The sequence below is a fragment of the Haemorhous mexicanus genome, chromosome 4, assembly GCF_027477595.1.
Source record: "Haemorhous mexicanus isolate bHaeMex1 chromosome 4, bHaeMex1.pri, whole genome shotgun sequence".
NCBI lineage: Eukaryota > Metazoa > Chordata > Aves > Passeriformes > Fringillidae > Haemorhous > Haemorhous mexicanus.
The window spans coordinates 1,122,354-1,138,070 of NC_082344.1; the positions used below are offsets into that span (position 1 = coordinate 1,122,354).

A 15,717-nucleotide genomic window follows, 5' to 3' on the forward strand; every position below is an offset into this window, starting at 1 on the left:
GGTGTTGGCGCGCCCAGCGGTGGGAATAGGTCCTCTTGGAGAGAGTGCGCAGGTAAAGCAGGTGAAGGTGCAGCTGAAGCAGGTGAAGGTGCAGCCAGGCGAAGGCTGCTGGAGAACCCAGGGTGTTGAACTGTTGAGTGGCGTTTTCTCCGAGCCTGAAAGTCGCCCTGGTTCCATGCAATGCAGAAACAGGAAGCATTAATAACTCGGTTTTGTCTGGTGTTAGGATTTTCAGGTAGGTATCGTTGGAAAACGCTGATAAGGCTGGGAGCCCCTTATTTGCATATGTAGTCACACAGGGTTGCTTTGTTGAATGGTTTTAATTTTGTAACCTCCCCAGCTGAGCATTCACTTCTGCTTTGTTTTTTTTTTTCTTTGAGTAGTGTCTGCAGTAAAGTTCTCTTGAAGTTTTTTAGCTTTTCTTTGAGCTGGGTTTCTAAGCGGTTTGGCTTTCGAGCGATATATCTACAGTTCTGTTAGAAATTGGGCAGGAAGGAAGAGTCTGATAGGTTCAAGGAAGGGCTGGGCTGGGATGGTGATAGCTTTTTCCACAGTTAAGCAGCACTCTGCATTTCATTCCTGCTGAAGTTGATACAAGGAGCATTTTACCCAGCTGTTGGAGATAAATTGCCCGTAGTGAGCGTGTCTCAGAGAGTCGGTACTCTCCTTTTATGTGGTGCTGGCTTCTGGCATTGTGTAGGTAGAAGTTTTTATGGTGTAAGACTTGTAGGATGACTGCTTTGCTGCTGAACTATGTTGTCCAGCAGTCCCACAGGTGCTTGGAGAGCTCTGTTGAGCGCAGGCCGCTGGGATTTGCTGCGGTGCTGTGTGCTGAAGGGATGGAGGCCCTGCAGTGACTTCAGTGTATCGGCTGACAAGCCCTGAGATCAGTTGCGTGTGGTGGAAACATTCAACAGAATTTGTGTCAAGCGAGGCCTGCTGGTGAAGTCACAGGCAGGTTTTATTTGGTGGTCCACAGCCATTCTTCCCAAGGTCTCCTTGCACTGGGAGCTTCCAGGTGGAATTGTGTGTGGGGCAGAGAAGGGCAGAAACAGCTGAGGAGTACAGGTAGTGGGTGAGGTGAGGTGAGCCTCTGCCTGCTTGCTGTGCCCTCAGAGCCATAGGCACCTATTTCACATTACTTGGGGCCTGCAGAGAGGAAGGAATGGCAGTGATCATTAAATATCATGAGGCAGCAGAACAGTTCACGTTTTTTCTTTGACAGAGTGACATGTGCTATAGATACTGATGTAGGCAATTTGTGAAGGCAGTGTGGGCATCTGCAGGCTTCCCTGATGGTTTCATCTTAGCCTAAGTGAGGGCTGGGTGGTCTGGGATTAAATATTAAGCAGGGCTAAGTGAGCAAGTGATTAATACTGAGAGGATGAAATTCAGGATTCACAACAAAATATATGCCACATGCTTCATTTATAATTGTTCTTGATCATGCAGGTTGCTTGCAAAAATCTGTTCTAGTCTTTCTCCTAGTGACTTCAGGATAAAAGAGTGCAGCTTGTAGAATATGCACAGCTGAAGTCACAGTTTTTAGGAATGTGAACATGAGGATGGCCTGATTAGTCCAGCAGAGCATCCAATTTGAACGTTGTTCCCAGCAGCTCCTGGGGAGGAAAAGTGTTTTGGGTGTTCTCAGTGAAAGAGAGTTTTCCTTGTCTGAAAGGAACCTGATGGTTGGTTTTGGCTTTTAGAAGCTTTAAGAAAAATCCCACTGTAGGAACAAAGGGCTTTTTAGTTGTTTGGGAATTAATATTTAATTTTATTTCACATATTCTTGAGTTGTGCCCAGCTCTGCAGTTTGATTCTGGTCCTCTGACCACGGACAGTGTGGAAGGCACATAAAGTGAAAAACACCAAGAAGTGCAAGTTGCTGGTTTTGCTGTGAATGGAAACTACTGTGGGAATGCTGCAGAAGCTGGTGTTCCCTCCCAACCGTTCCCTTCATTATCTCTGTAAACTTAAGATAGTTTGTCTTAGGCTATTTTTTGCCCTTCCCGTGCTTAATACAATAAGACTTCTCTAATCTCTGAAGCAGAGTGCTTCTAGATTGGACTGCTAATGAGGCTGCTTCTAAAAATCAGGAGTACTGTAGCAACAAGTCCAAGGAGTTCTGAAGGGAAACCTGGTGCAACCTGAGTCACAGAAACCCCAGGAGCAGAAAGACATGGTTCAGCTCAGGTGTTGCTGAGCTGAGGGAATGGAATTAGGATCAGCTGATTTCTTTCATCCATGCCTAAACTCCATCAGATCTCAGCCTGGCAACACAGGCACTGTGGAGAGCTTTGGGAGAAGTTGAATGGGAATTTCATACCAACAACCTAATGAGTTTCTGTGACGCTGTTCATGGCAACCTCCAAGGCTGATCTTTTAAATTGCAGCAAATCAGCAAAACTCCAAAATGGTAGATACTGGGGTCCAGTGTTGTCTGCAAAAGGTAAATTGCTTTTCCCTAAAAACCAGTTGTTAAAAAATGGCAACTTTTCTAGGTATACAGGAAGAGGAATCTCGAGGTATGACGAGAATGACAGTAGGAGTTAAAGAGCAGGGAATGTCAGCTTGCAGGTTCCTTCCACATGTTCCTGCATGTGCAGATTGTGTTCAACACTTCCATTCCCAGTGAAATAGTGTAAAAAAGGAGCAGGTCCTTGTAGCAAGGTGCTGCTGAGAAGCTCAGTGTCCAGAGTGCATTAGGGCTTCTCTAATTTGACACTGAAAGGTTTAGTTGTGTAATAAAAATTGTTTACAAGCTTATTTCAAGTCTTTGAACGTGAAGGATGTTTGCTGCTGGCAGTGAAATTTATAATTGCCCTTTATATCCATCTTAGCAATTTGTAAGTTAGGTCTTGTCCATGAATCTTGTGATGATCCAAGGTGTAGATCCACCTTGGATTTGTGTGTATTTATTACCTTCTCTGTTGCTGGATTCTTACATGCTGTGCAAATTAGCCTTCCATAACGCAATCCTCAGTTAGCTGTACCTGGAAGCACTGCCCTGTGCAAAGGATGCTTTCTGAGATACTTGGGCTCTTTTTGAAGCGTTCTTGGTTCACTTGGGCCTCCTGGAAGTAAAAGCTCTGTTTTGTTTTTTCGGCTGCTATTGAAATAGTAATTGAGCTGAGCTACTAAGATGAAGTAAGTGGAACAACACAAGTCCTATAAAATTTCTTCATGCAGAAGAAGCTACTCTGAATTCCTTGGATTCAGATTTAAGGCAAAGTTAATCTGAAAACTTGGGCGTCCTGGTGTGCTTTCAAGAGCATCCTGGGCACATGGTTGTAATATTTAAATTGGAAAAGACCTGAAGAGCTTAAGTGTTCAAATGAGCTGATATGAAGCACAGAATTTATTTTAGAAATCTGTTTCCTTTTTTTTTAACCCTAACAGTCTTCATCAGAGTCCTGGAGTAAGGCCTTTGGATTCTGCAGGGCCACCATGCCTGGCTTGACACAGTGTGATGTGTTCCCTTCACTGCCATGGCTTTCATGTCCTTGGGTCCTCACGGATGTGACTGAGCATGCAGCTGATGGGCCCTGCCCTCCTGAGTGTGTGACATCCCGAGGTGCACTGCAGTCTCACATTCTGCTGCATTGGTTATCCTCTAATTCTTTTTTTTTTTCCTGTCTGTTTCAGCTGTGTTTTGCTTGTACCACTTAGTTTCTTCCACTCAAAAGAGGAAATAGGAAAGAAATGCTGTAGGATGGTTCTCAAAAATCCCTGGAATCTCAGGGCTTATTCCAGGGGCTGTTGGTAGGGGAATCCTACAACCAGGTTTCACAGTAGTGAAGCCTGCTGTAGGTGACCCCAGGAAGCACTAGTCAAAACTGCTTAACATCCCTTCCTTACTCTTCCTGGACTAGCTTCCAGCAAAATCAGGTTGGTTAGCCCTGATGCTTTTTTTTTTAATTGTTAAATATTATTCTATTTTTGTGTGCTTTGTTTAATTCAAGCAGTCAGTGAATATCTGTGTTGAAAAAGAAACCCCCCAGCAGAAAGTGACCCCTGCAGAAGGTGGAGTTCAATATTGGTGGCACCATGTGAATTTGTTTACTTCCTTAGATATTTCTTCAGGAAATGTCCTTTATAAACATAATTCCCATGTGCAGGCTGGAGCCAAGCACCTCACATTTTAAGCCAGTAATTCAGTTCTGTAAAGAGAGTGGTTTCTCTGGAAGGGGTTTAGCTGAGAGAATTTCCTCATCTGTCTAGGTTGAAGGCAAATGGGATCATGTGTGTATGTTTTTTTCCCCATTTATCTGTGTTTTAAAGCCAAAACTATTGGTGTTTATTTAGGGTATAGCTGATTTGCAGTTGGGTTTAGGAATTGAAAAATCAATGCTGCAGATCCAGGATAAGTAAGAAGCCTTTGTTTTGGAGGTTAAGGGAGCAAGCCCTTCTAACATGGTGTGAAATAAAAATTGCCTAAATTTGCTGTTAGTGTAGTTGGGCCATCTGAGCAGAATCCATGGCTGCCTGGGGAGACATGGTGTGTTTTTTCCTGAAATGCTGTGCTTCTGGTTTCTTGATGGTGGCTTTGTAGGTGACTCAGCTGAGATGACATCCTGAGGATGTGCTGTGTCTGTAGAGCTCCTACACCTGTGTGGGACTTCCTTTGTCAGGTCCATAACTTTGGATGTGTTGAGTAAGAAAGCTGCTGGTGAGGGAGGACTAGTGCTGGCAAATGGTTTGGGTAAGGTCACTGAGCTAACCTGTGCACTTGGGGGAAAAGTCTTCATGTCAAATTGGCAGTGAATATCAGCGTGCCTTGGTGTTAGTGTGGGAATTGTGGTGACCTCCATCCAGGCATTGTGCAGAGTCCACAGGAATTCTGGAGGAAAAAAATCCATTGTTGGCCAATGAAGGGCAGCATTTCCTCTGTGTTTGCACTGAGCAGTGCTTTGTCTTAGTGGGTACTGGGAGAGGTTATCTCAGTATTCCAGATGTTTTTCAGCTGGGTTATCCCCCTTAGGCTGTCCTAAGCTCATGACTGTGCAAAGAGCTAAAGCCACATGGAGGTATTACTTAACTGTTGTGTCACCTTGTTTTCACATGAGGTAATAGTCGTACACCAGGCTAAAAATCAGTCACAAAGCCAAGCATGTCTTTAATGCATCCTTGTTTGAGCTTGCAGTATTTTCTTTTGGGCTGCATGTTGTCATTAGGGTGATTCTGCTGGCGTTACCCAAAGCAGTTTTTGACAAATTCAGATTACTGGTGTTTGATGTGTAGGAGTCATTCCTCTTCTGTATTTTACCTGCATCCTCAAATTCCTGGAGCATAATGGTATATTTTAGGAAATGAGCTGAAGCAAACCTTGATTTTATGGTTTTCCCTGCCCCACCCCTATATCTTACGTGGTATTAATCATCAAGAGTGGATAATGTGTCCAAATAAGCAGCTTCTCAGAGCTAGAAAACAGAGCTAGAAAGATGTTGGAACATTAAGAAATAGGATGAAATATTGCTATTTAGAATATCACTTTGGGGTTTTGGCTTCCATTCTCCTCAAGTTTAACCTGAAACAATCAGAAAGTGTCTATGAAACGAAGACATTGTGCAAACTGCTGCTGAGGGGGCTGCCTCATATTTGGTCTAGGGTTTGCTTTGCCTTGTGCTGTTGTACAAGGAATGCTTCTTTCAGAGTCTGTCCATCTGTCCAGCTGTGCAGGAGCAGTTTTGGGGACTGCAGTCCAGCAGAAAGGGAGTATCTGAACCCCCCCCCCCCCCCCCTCAGGCAGGGAATGATTCAGAGATAAGAGGAGGAAGGTCGCTCTTATCCTCCCAGCTGTACCTCCCAGTCCTTCCCACACACAAGAAAAAAAACCAAACACTTGAAGGAGAGGCTGGAGCTCCCTTGTGCATCTCTGTCTGGCAGGTGACTCACGTGTTTTCCTGTCCTGGAGCCTTCCCATCTCCAGACTTCAGGTATTCTTGCCTTTTGTTCAGTCTTGTCCTGAAATGCTTTGCCAGTGGAATTTTCCTCTTGATGCTGTTCTGCAGGTGCGAATTGTTCTCCTCCACAGAATGGGGAACAATGCTTTAATGAAGTTGAAATGTTCAAGTCATGATGTGACTTAGTTTTTTTTTCCTCAAGTGCTCGGTGCTGTTCAGCCCCTGCACCAGCGTGGGTACGAATCCCACTGAAGCTGGGGGAGTTGGGCTTGGAGGAAGGCAACAAAAAAGGCATTTGGTGCTCCTCCCAGCCACTGGGGAAATGATGTTGATGAAAAAAAACCTCAGTAAGGGAAAAAAGGCATTTCCAGTTGATCAGTTCCTGGATCCAGTTTGTCAGGCACAGGAGCTTGTGCTGACACAGCGAAGAGCAGGAACTCAGGCAGGGAGGAGGGTGGGAGGGTGAGCACTGCCTCTTTTGGTGGGATAATTCACTGGAACCCCTGTCATGGAAAATGTTTGCATTGTTTCTGAGGACTCCAGTTGGTAAGAATGGTACAGCTCAGTGAGAGTTTTTGTCCTCAAGGGCAAGTTAGTCCTCTTGACACTTCCTCTGGATCTTCTGTTTGGAAGTGACTGGAACAGATAAATAACACAGAAAATGTTTTTCTTTTTTTTTGGGGGGGGGTGTGAAACAATTTAGAGCTTCTTCAGATAAAATCAGTGCTGTCTTTTGTCTCTGGTATTTGTTCAAGTTCTTGAAAGCAGTGTATTAAGGATTGGGAGAAAGAGAGGAATTAAGCAGGATTTCATTAAAATACTGCAGCCTTTTGGTTTATCACCATCACTTTTGTGTCACTTAGTGCAGTGCAGCAAAGGAGTCACTTTGGAGACTGACTAAAAAAGTCACAATTGTGATCATAATCATAACACAAAAACCAAGCTGGCTTAAAGCAAAAAGCACTTTGAGTGTTGCAGTCTGCTCCAGGGATGAACATATGCCTTCTGTCCATCCCTGTCACTAGCAGAAGTGAAAGCTGGCATAACAGCATGCTGGTATTTTTGTGGAGAATCAGCTTGATCAAAGAGCTCCCTGGGGATAAATATAGTGGGCAACTTTCTGTGCAGAACTTCAGAAAAGGCCTTTTCTGGAGCTTGTATCAGGGGGGAAATGTCTGCAGTTCTGTGTGCAGTCAGTCTCTAAATGCACTTGTCTCTTCAAGGTGTGAAAATTTACTAGTGTGTTTAAGTTGAGGTGGGTTTTAGAAACGTGCTAGTGCCTGCACCACAGCTGGCTTCTGCAGAAATACTTGGGTTAGAGAAAGGCCCAGTGTGATGGGTTGGCTTTGGAGCTTCCCTCTGCCCAGAGCAGGGAATGTCTCTCCCTGTGCCTGCTGGAGCTGAGCTCTGGTGGCACAGCTGTGCCAGGGGCCTTGTCTGGTATCAGAGTTGATAGGGAGGCTGATTGCCCTGTGCTTTGGAGCTGTTGTGGCCCAGCGCTGGTCAGTTACATCAGAGTGTGGCCAAAACCTGAGCTAGACCTAGAAAAATCTTACAAAAATAATAATTTACTGGTTTTGAGGAAGTGGGTGAAGTAGGGACACCCAATAAGCACTTGCCTGAGTGAACTGCATTTGAAGTAAGGTTACCAGTAGAACTGAAAGAACTTTATTTATTTTTTAAATTATATTTTTAAAAATTGCCAAAGTGCTCTCAAGAAAGGCAGATGTCCTCGATGGTGGCTTTCATTGTAATCCAGAATTGGCTGTCACAGAGCACACAGCCTTTCCAAAAACCATTAGAATACTTGTTAATAGAAATAACTCAAGCAATTGTTTTTATAGCAAAACTATTGTCCAGAAGATATTTAGTTTTTTAAAAAACTTTTTGTCAACTCCCACAGCATTTAGTAAACTTGGTCATAGTAAAATAATTCTGTCAGGCTCTGTGTGTATGATGTAATTTAAATGTGGTGGAGGGGGAAGCAGGTTCTTGTGTGGGAGGGGAGTGCTGGGTTGACAGGGGACCTCAGCTTGCCTGCTAGGGCAGTGAGGGGTTTAGCCATGAGGGGTTGGGGAGGGTTTAAGTAGTTGTGGTTTGGACTCTTGGATACCCTTAGGGTTAGTCTTGGGCTAAAGTCAGGCTCTAACTGTGAGCACCCTTGAATTAAGGGCAGGTGTTTGCAGTTAAATGTGGTATCTTCTGGTAATGTGCGACAAACTGAACTTGTGATCTTATTTCTGGAGGCCCAGCAGAGAGGAGATGGGGAACAGGAGGTCCTGAGCTCCAGTGTTCAGCTAGAAGTGTTTGTGTCTGGCAGCTGGTCCAGCTGCACTGCTAGTAAATGCTGGGAGTTGTGCTGCGTGCTCCCCAGTCTGTCCTGATCTTCCAGGTAACCTCAGATGAAAAAGGAAATGAACAACCATATTGGACAAAACCAGGGATCACATTAGTCTCTCATTTTTTTATTCAGTTTATGTGTTTTTCCTTCTTCAGCCTTATCCAGCTTGTTCTGTTAAACTCCAGGCTTGATATTGCTGTCAATGAATGGAGTAGGTTTTCCAGCCATCTTCATCTGTGAATTTGAAGATGCCAGCTGAGTAACTCTGATTATTGAGAGTTTTGTTAAAGAAAGAAACATCAAGTACATTGTTATGGTTCCTGCTTTTGGAATAGGTTTCAAAATTTAGCATTAACCTAGTCCAAGTTCATGATGAGCAGCCTGGCTGTAGAGCTGTTGAAGCAACCATCAGTTCACAGCCAGGAGAAGGAAGACTGGGACATCCTGATCCCACAGGTGCTGGATTAGAATTTGATGTGAGAATACTTGATAAAATACTCACTCAGAATACTTGATATAATATCCACTCCATTAGAATTTATGTGTGGAAGTAAATGCTACATGAGGCCACCTAAAAAAGGAGTAGGAGACTTTGTCCTGAATACTGGCTTTTGCTGGTTTGAGGTTTCCTAATTTGTGGCAGGGAACGTGTCTGCTCTTGAAAACTTTTTAAGAACTTGCACTCAAATTTTCACGTTCTCATGTGGAGATAGCTTGGGTTAGTACCTGCCTTAGGATTTGAGGGGTGTTGGTATGAATATTGTTGGACTGTACGTGCTGCTTGGTGCCACACAGCTTTTTTGTCACCAGTCTTTCACATGTGGAATGAGAGAGGAATAGAAGTTCATTTGTTTGAAGAAGGATCTTCCATGTCCCAAGCTGTGTTTTCTGAACATGTCCCTCATTTTGCTTGTGTTCTTCCCCAATCCAGGGCTGTTCATAGTCCTTGGCCTCAGGATTTGGAGCATTGTATTACCCACTGAAAACTTACTGCCTTTACTTACAGATAACTTAAAGGAAGATCTCTAATAGGAAGCTCCCCTTAGACACAAATGTCCACCAGTAAGCTTGCATTTCTGCCCAAAAACCCTTTCTAAATGCTTGTGTGATGTTGTCTCCCCTTTTCACCTCTTGTCAGGTGCATTTGGATTTGCCCTGGGCACTTCCTCCATAGCAAAATCATAGGAGCTATCATGTCATGGTTGTTTTTTAGTAATGTTGTAGTTCAGTTCATCTTCAGGGCAGTGCTGTGGATGAGTACAGATACTTTCTTTGCTCCTTTTCCGTGCTTAGGTTTGCCTTAGGGAGTTGAAATCCAGAAGAACTGGGCTGATGTAAGCACTGAGCAGGGGGGAAGGCTCCTGGCTGATGAGAGGGGTTTGTCACTCTGTGCCTGGGTGCTGCTTGCTTGCTGGGCTGTAAAACTCTGCCCAGGTGTCAGATGCATTTAGACAGAGATAAATAAGGACTTTATTCAGAAATGTTTTTATATTGTGCCTCTGGCTCCTGGCTCAAGATGGATGGTGCAACAACAAGAGGCTGCTGATAAAGTGAGGATGATGAGCTCACAACTCAGGGCGTTGCAGTCTCCCTCCAGACAGAGCTTGCTTTTGACATTCCCTGTCTTCAGGTTCCTGGGAAAAGTGCTATAAAGTGAGTGCTTTTTGGCTGAGCTTGTATGATCTGGTGGTGAATCTTTGTGTTTCTGTTAACTTCCTGGCCTGATGGTGCTTACTCTTAATTCACTTGTGGAATTAATCACCTTTTTCTATCGACCCTTGAATGAGAAATCCTCTATGAAATGGTAGTGCAGCTGGAATGCTGGAATTCCTATTTCCCCAGCTATAAGTGGGAGGAAGGCTCCACCTCTTTGAGAAGGCTGCTCTGGGCATGGAGTCCTTATATCCCCTGATCCCACCACATCCTGGCATTCATGCAAGCTGCCAAGTCAGCTTTCCCAGCAGAGTGCTTCTGTTCAGGGAGAGCAGAGTGGAGGAGGCCTTTATGAAGGGAATTGTGGAAGTTACTCCATCAGACAGGTCATAACTATCCTAGTCTCTCACCACTCAGGCTTGAGACCTTTTCTGTGTATGCAGTCTTTTAAATGGGCATAAAAAACCTTGGGATGTGCTAATTGTGGTGCTTTCAAAGGTGGTAAAGTCACCTTTTCCAGATTATAGTGGAAAACCTGGAGCTGTGGAAAACCTAGATCTCATGGATAGCATAAGGAATAGAATTCCACCCTTTGCAGCCTTGTCCCTTGACCCAAAGGAGTAGCACTAACTGAAGAGCAAACACTGAATGTGTCAGAAGGGTCTGGAATGCCTTGCTGCTGCCCTAGGCCAAGGGAAGAATAGGCTGGAGAGAAATGAAAGATCTGTCTTGGCAGGAAAACTGGTTTTTGAGTGGGAAACCGTCTTGGATGGTCAAAAAAAGTTGTTACATGGTTGTTAGAGAAGAAAAATATGTGGCTTGGTTATCAGAGTTTCCTTGTCTGTGGGAGATAACGGAGCTGAATCCAGGGGGGTGTGGTAATGACAATGGGCAGCAAGGATCATCTTGTGACTGTAAAACTCTTGTGAAAGCTCTGCTGCAGCTTTTGGCAGCCACGTCTGAAATGCTCAGAGAGACATTGAACTGTTAGGCTGAGGGAATAAAAAAATCAGAATAAAAGTATGTCTTCAGTGTTTGTCTGGTTGAAGCCCATCATCCTTGCACATCCTCACCACAATAATGAAAATGAAAGGAAGAAAGTAGATTTCTTTTATTTGGAATTCACTGAAGCATCTGCATGCAGGATGCTGGAAGTTTAGTCAGGCTGACGACTGCAGAGTGGTGATTGCTGCAAGAAGTGAAGTAAAAGGAACCAATATACAATGTGAAAATAGAAAAAACAGATGGGGGTCATGACTTCAGGCAGTGCCTGAGGTTTGGGTTTGGGCTGACTTGCTTTTATGTGACCACTGAGGATCTAGAGCTGGATCAATCTCTCTGGAGGGAGAACCTGAAACAGTGGGTTTAAAACTCATTTTGTTTTGTAGTGACTTAGAACTAAGGGACCTTAAAAATTGCACCAAGTGGTGGCTGATGCAAACTGCCCCAAAGCAGAGATGGTGCTTTTGGGGTATAACAAGGTGTTTGTGTTTTGAAAAGAAGTAGCAAAGAATAATGTGTTTAGTGTCTTGGTGGTTATGCTGATATGATGGAGAGCTGAAAGTTGTAGGCTATAGTTGCTAATGAAGGTTGATAAATCCTAGTGCATTTATCTGGAGCAGTGAGTACCCTTAGGGGTAGCTGTTTGGGGAAACATTCAGTTCTGGCTTAGTTGTAAAGGGGTTTGAAAAATTGTTTTTATTCAAAGAGCAGCTATGAAGAACTGGGTTCAGTCCAGCAAAATGAACGTAGGTGGGATTATCATCACTCTAAAAATGGAAGACTTGGGCCCAACACAAGTTTGAGGCAGCCTTTGAAACATCAGTGTGGACATTCCTTGCACTGAGTATTTTTCTTGTATGCCATCAATTGCTCCTGTATCTTGCCATGGTTTTTTGTTTCATGTTAGAAGAGCAAACTTGGTCATTTGAAGGTTTTAATGATGGAATTTTTGCCTTGGTGAATTAACTGAGTCTTCTGATTTCAAGGGTATTTCTAATTAGTGTGAAATGCCCATCTTATGTGTGTATCTTGTTTATATTTTTCAGTGTGATAGGTACCTCAGTTTCCAAGGTATTCTGTGTGACAGGGGTGGGGTTTTCCTCCTGGCACTCTAGCAGGTAATCAGCATGTCACAAAATGTGGGCTGGAAACCTACTCTGGTTTTTGGTCTTAATTGTCTCAGGAGCTTTAGGATTCTGTCTGACTGTGTACCTACTTCTGGGAAGGGAAGTACTTGGGAATGCCTGCTGAAGGGTGTAACTGATAATGGGTTCTGTATTGAGGATTTGTCTGCAACTCTCCTTTTTTTCTTCTCAGAATGATTTGGGTTTTTTAGTAATTAATGCACCTCGTGATCTTGCTGAATAAGGTGTTGGTAGCTGCATGGGACAGGGTTTAAACAGCCCAACCTTGACACTGTGCTCTGAAAGCACACACAAAAAAGTGTGTTTATATGCTTTGGGACAGTTGGTGACCAGTACTGCTCCATCAGCTGTAACTAGATAACAATGTGCTTTTGTGATAGGAGAGTGGGAATTGTCTGATCAGTTGTTCAGTGCTCACATTTCTGGGTGCCAGAATCTGTCTCGGATCAATGGTTGAAATGCTTCTGCCTCAGGGTGACGTGATCCAGGTCGGAATTGCGGGCGGCTTGCGTGCTACCCGAAGGTTGGGATGGAAGGTGTTCCTAAAAACTGCCTGTGAGCTCTAGGGCCTGCCCAGCTCTGCTCTGCATGAGCAGCTGGCTCCTGTGGAGGGTGTGATTCTCCCCTTGAGTTAGCAGTGCTGTGTGGGGAGCACAGTGCTAAGCAAGCCAGCCTCGGTTTGTACCCATCCCTGGCTTTGCTTTTCTCAGAACACTCTCAGCATTCCCCTTGGCTCAATGTGCTTCAAGGGGCTGCAAACAGGACTTGGTTCCCTGCTTTTAACTCTGTCTCCTCAAGCTTCAGATGTTTTCCCTGCCACCTTCTGTGGGGAACAGGAGGGGTTTGTGTGTTTTAGGCTCCCAGGGGGTAAGGGATGTGATGGGTGGACAGAGCTCAGAGAGCTGTGTGGTTTCAGGGTGCCTCTTGATCAGGAGAGCAGGCTGACTTTTAGTAGTGCATGGTGACAGATGAGGGCACTGAGTGGATCGTGCCCTTCAGCATAAGGCTAAATAAAGATTGCTAGCTTTCAAGGAGGAGCTGAGATGTTTTGAAGAGATAATGTGTTTTATCTTTGCTAATCAGCTGCTCCAAGTAATTCCTAGAGCTGGACTTGAAGGTGAGGATGAAATGGGTTTGTGTTTACCTGTGCAGAATTAAAGATGTATTTCCTGACCTGTGTGTGAAACCCAAAATCACACAGTAGAAATACAAAAGAAATTAATCATAAGGGCCTAAATATTTTTTTGGTTTTTCCATAGAAAGTTTTTTTTTTTTAAATTTCTTTCTTTCAGGAACAGAACAGAAGCATGTGTTAAAGCCTTGACTTTACACCACTATGAGATCTTCTGTAAAACATCAAGAACTGGGGATGGGCTTTTTAGAATTTGGTATTCCATACTGTAAATATTTTTGAAGTATGAAACAAAGTCTGAGATCTAATTTTGCAAGCAAGTGCTTCTTTCCAAGCCAGCACCAGAGAGCTGCAGATTAAGGAGGGCCAGGGGGGAGAAGGACAGATTGGGTACTTAGGTTCTGAGTGTGAAATTTGCAATGTTTTGTTTGCTGCCCTGGAACAAACGCTGAGGGTGACTTGCTTTCAGTGCCAGGAAGGTTTTTCACGCGGCTCACACACAGAACCCGAGTCCTCACATCTCTCGTGGTGTAAGAGAAGCTCTGAGTTGTGCTTTGGGTTAGGGTTTGTAGCTGAAGTGATGCTGTTGCAGGCAGGGCTCTGCAGTTTCCCCAGGAGAAGGGGCAATGGTTCAGCTCTGAAGGTGATTGTGTTCCTTCTTCTCCTGAAAATCTGGGGCTTGATTTGTGGATCCGGGGGAGCCCATGCTGTGCAGTTTGCCCTGTGTGGAGCAGACAGCTGCTTTTGTTCCTGTGTAATGCTGCCTTTGCATTTGAAAATGTTTTCAGTGGTGTCATGTGTGAAGTATCTCTAGCGCAGTGCTGAGTTGTGTGCTTTAAGCTTTTTTTTTTTTTTTTTTTTGGTGTGATATAAGGTATCTGTTAATTCTTTGAGGCTCAGAAGACTGAATAACTTGTCTTTTGAGACATGAGTGTTATGTGGGAGGTGGTGGCTGGTTTTTTCCCTTTTTATATATATATATATACAAAGAAATCCTTCAAGCTGTCAGGGACAGCTTTGTACTTGGGCTAATGTTTGTGCATTATTGATGGATTTCATGTACATGGGAACAGTTGCAAGGGGCTGCTGGGGATGTTGGAAATGCCACCCTAAAATCCTGACTCCAGAGGAAGAGTGGAATATTGTTCTGTGGGTCTTCCTTGAATTAGTTCTTGTAAAACTGTAAAATCTGGGTTCTCTAAAGTGGAAAAAGAGTGGGGAAATGGGCAGGTGTTGGGTTTGTGTGAAATGAGGGGCTTTGTAATAAGTGAGTAGGATGTAATTCCCATTTTTGGTGGTTAAAAAAACATTTTAAAATGGAAGAATGCAGCTATGCCGAAAATTTATAATGATCAACTGGAATGTCTCTTTGTGATGTTACTAGCCAGTCTGGCCAGCTTTTTAAATCCAGGTGAGAATATTCTTGCTGTTAAGTGAGTGTTTTTAACAATTAGTATTTTTTGGGAAAAGATAGTTAAAGTAAGTGATTACTATGAGTGTTTCTTCAAGTAAAAATGTGAATTTCATTCTTTTGGCCCTTGGACTCCTTTGTGCTCTGCTGAAATGACATCACGAGAGAGGAGATTTTTGGGGGGTTGACGAGACTTATTATGCTGGATGTTTTGAACTGGAAAATGAGTTATTTGGAGAGCTGCAGGTATGGTTGCTCAGTGATTTTGACCTGCTGCGTACAGAATTGGTATCACTGTCACCTAGCGTTATGGATTATGTGAGATAGCATCTTTTGGCCCATTTGTTGTTTTGGGTTAAGCAGATGAGTGTGTAGGTAAGAGGTGGGCGCTCATCTGGGTGGGGAGATGATGATGTTTCTCCAAGCTGCCTTGCGGAGACCTTGCTCCATGCGGTCAGCACCTTTTTCTGCTGCTGTCACAGCCTGTTTCTGGAATTCCTGCCAGCCGGGAGCTGGGCGGAGGAGGGAGGGATGCGGGCAGCTGGTGGAGCAGCACTTGGAAGAGCTTCGGGAGGTTCTGGTCTAGTGGGAAGACAGGTCACAGCGCAGAAACAAATGTGGCATGGCACGGATCTGCCTAGCCCAAGGGCTGGGGCTTCTGCGAGTTCGCGGCGGGGAAGGAGGTGAAATGATCCACGGGGCACGTAGAAACGAGCTGGTTCTGCTCGGGCTTTTTCCGTTCAGTCCTTCTCCGTGTCCGTCCCCGCGGCGCTGAGCGGGACGCCGGGCGGGCGTTGGGCAGCGGCGCGCAGCCCCCCTCCGCACGCGGTGGTAGGCGCCGGGCGCGCACGGGGTGGAACGGTCCATTTCCTGTTCCCGTGCCGCCGGCGGGGGGGGCCCGGCCGTGAGGGAGGGGGCGGCGGGGCATGGCGGCGGCGCGGTGAGGCGGGGCGCGGGCGGCCGCGATGGAGGCGTACGTGCTGGAGGACATCCTGGAGGTACGGCCGGGGCGCGAACAAAGGGGGCCCGGGGATGGCGGGGGGCCGCGGGGCCGGCCCCCCGGGCCCGGCCGTTGGGGCTGCGGCGCTCGGTGGGGCCCGGACGGACGGGGCCGGGCAGCGGCGCTCCCC

General features: G+C 45.2%; 1 protein-coding gene across 8 annotated transcripts in view; it reads left to right on the forward strand.

The window, feature by feature from the left end:
* ANKRD17 (ankyrin repeat domain 17) overlaps positions 1 to 15,717 on the forward strand; it is a 68,925-nt gene that overhangs the window by 958 nt on the left and 52,250 nt on the right. The window contains exon 1 of one of the 8 annotated variants that reach the window (XM_059843506.1): positions 15,508 to 15,585. The exons of the other annotated variants lie outside the window; for them this stretch is intronic. Within the exon in view, the coding sequence (XP_059699489.1) occupies positions 15,553 to 15,585 (33 nt within the window). The 5' untranslated portion in view covers positions 15,508 to 15,552. Of the gene's footprint in view, positions 1 to 15,507; positions 15,586 to 15,717 lie in introns of those variants that run through there. 8 annotated transcript variants of the gene reach the window in all.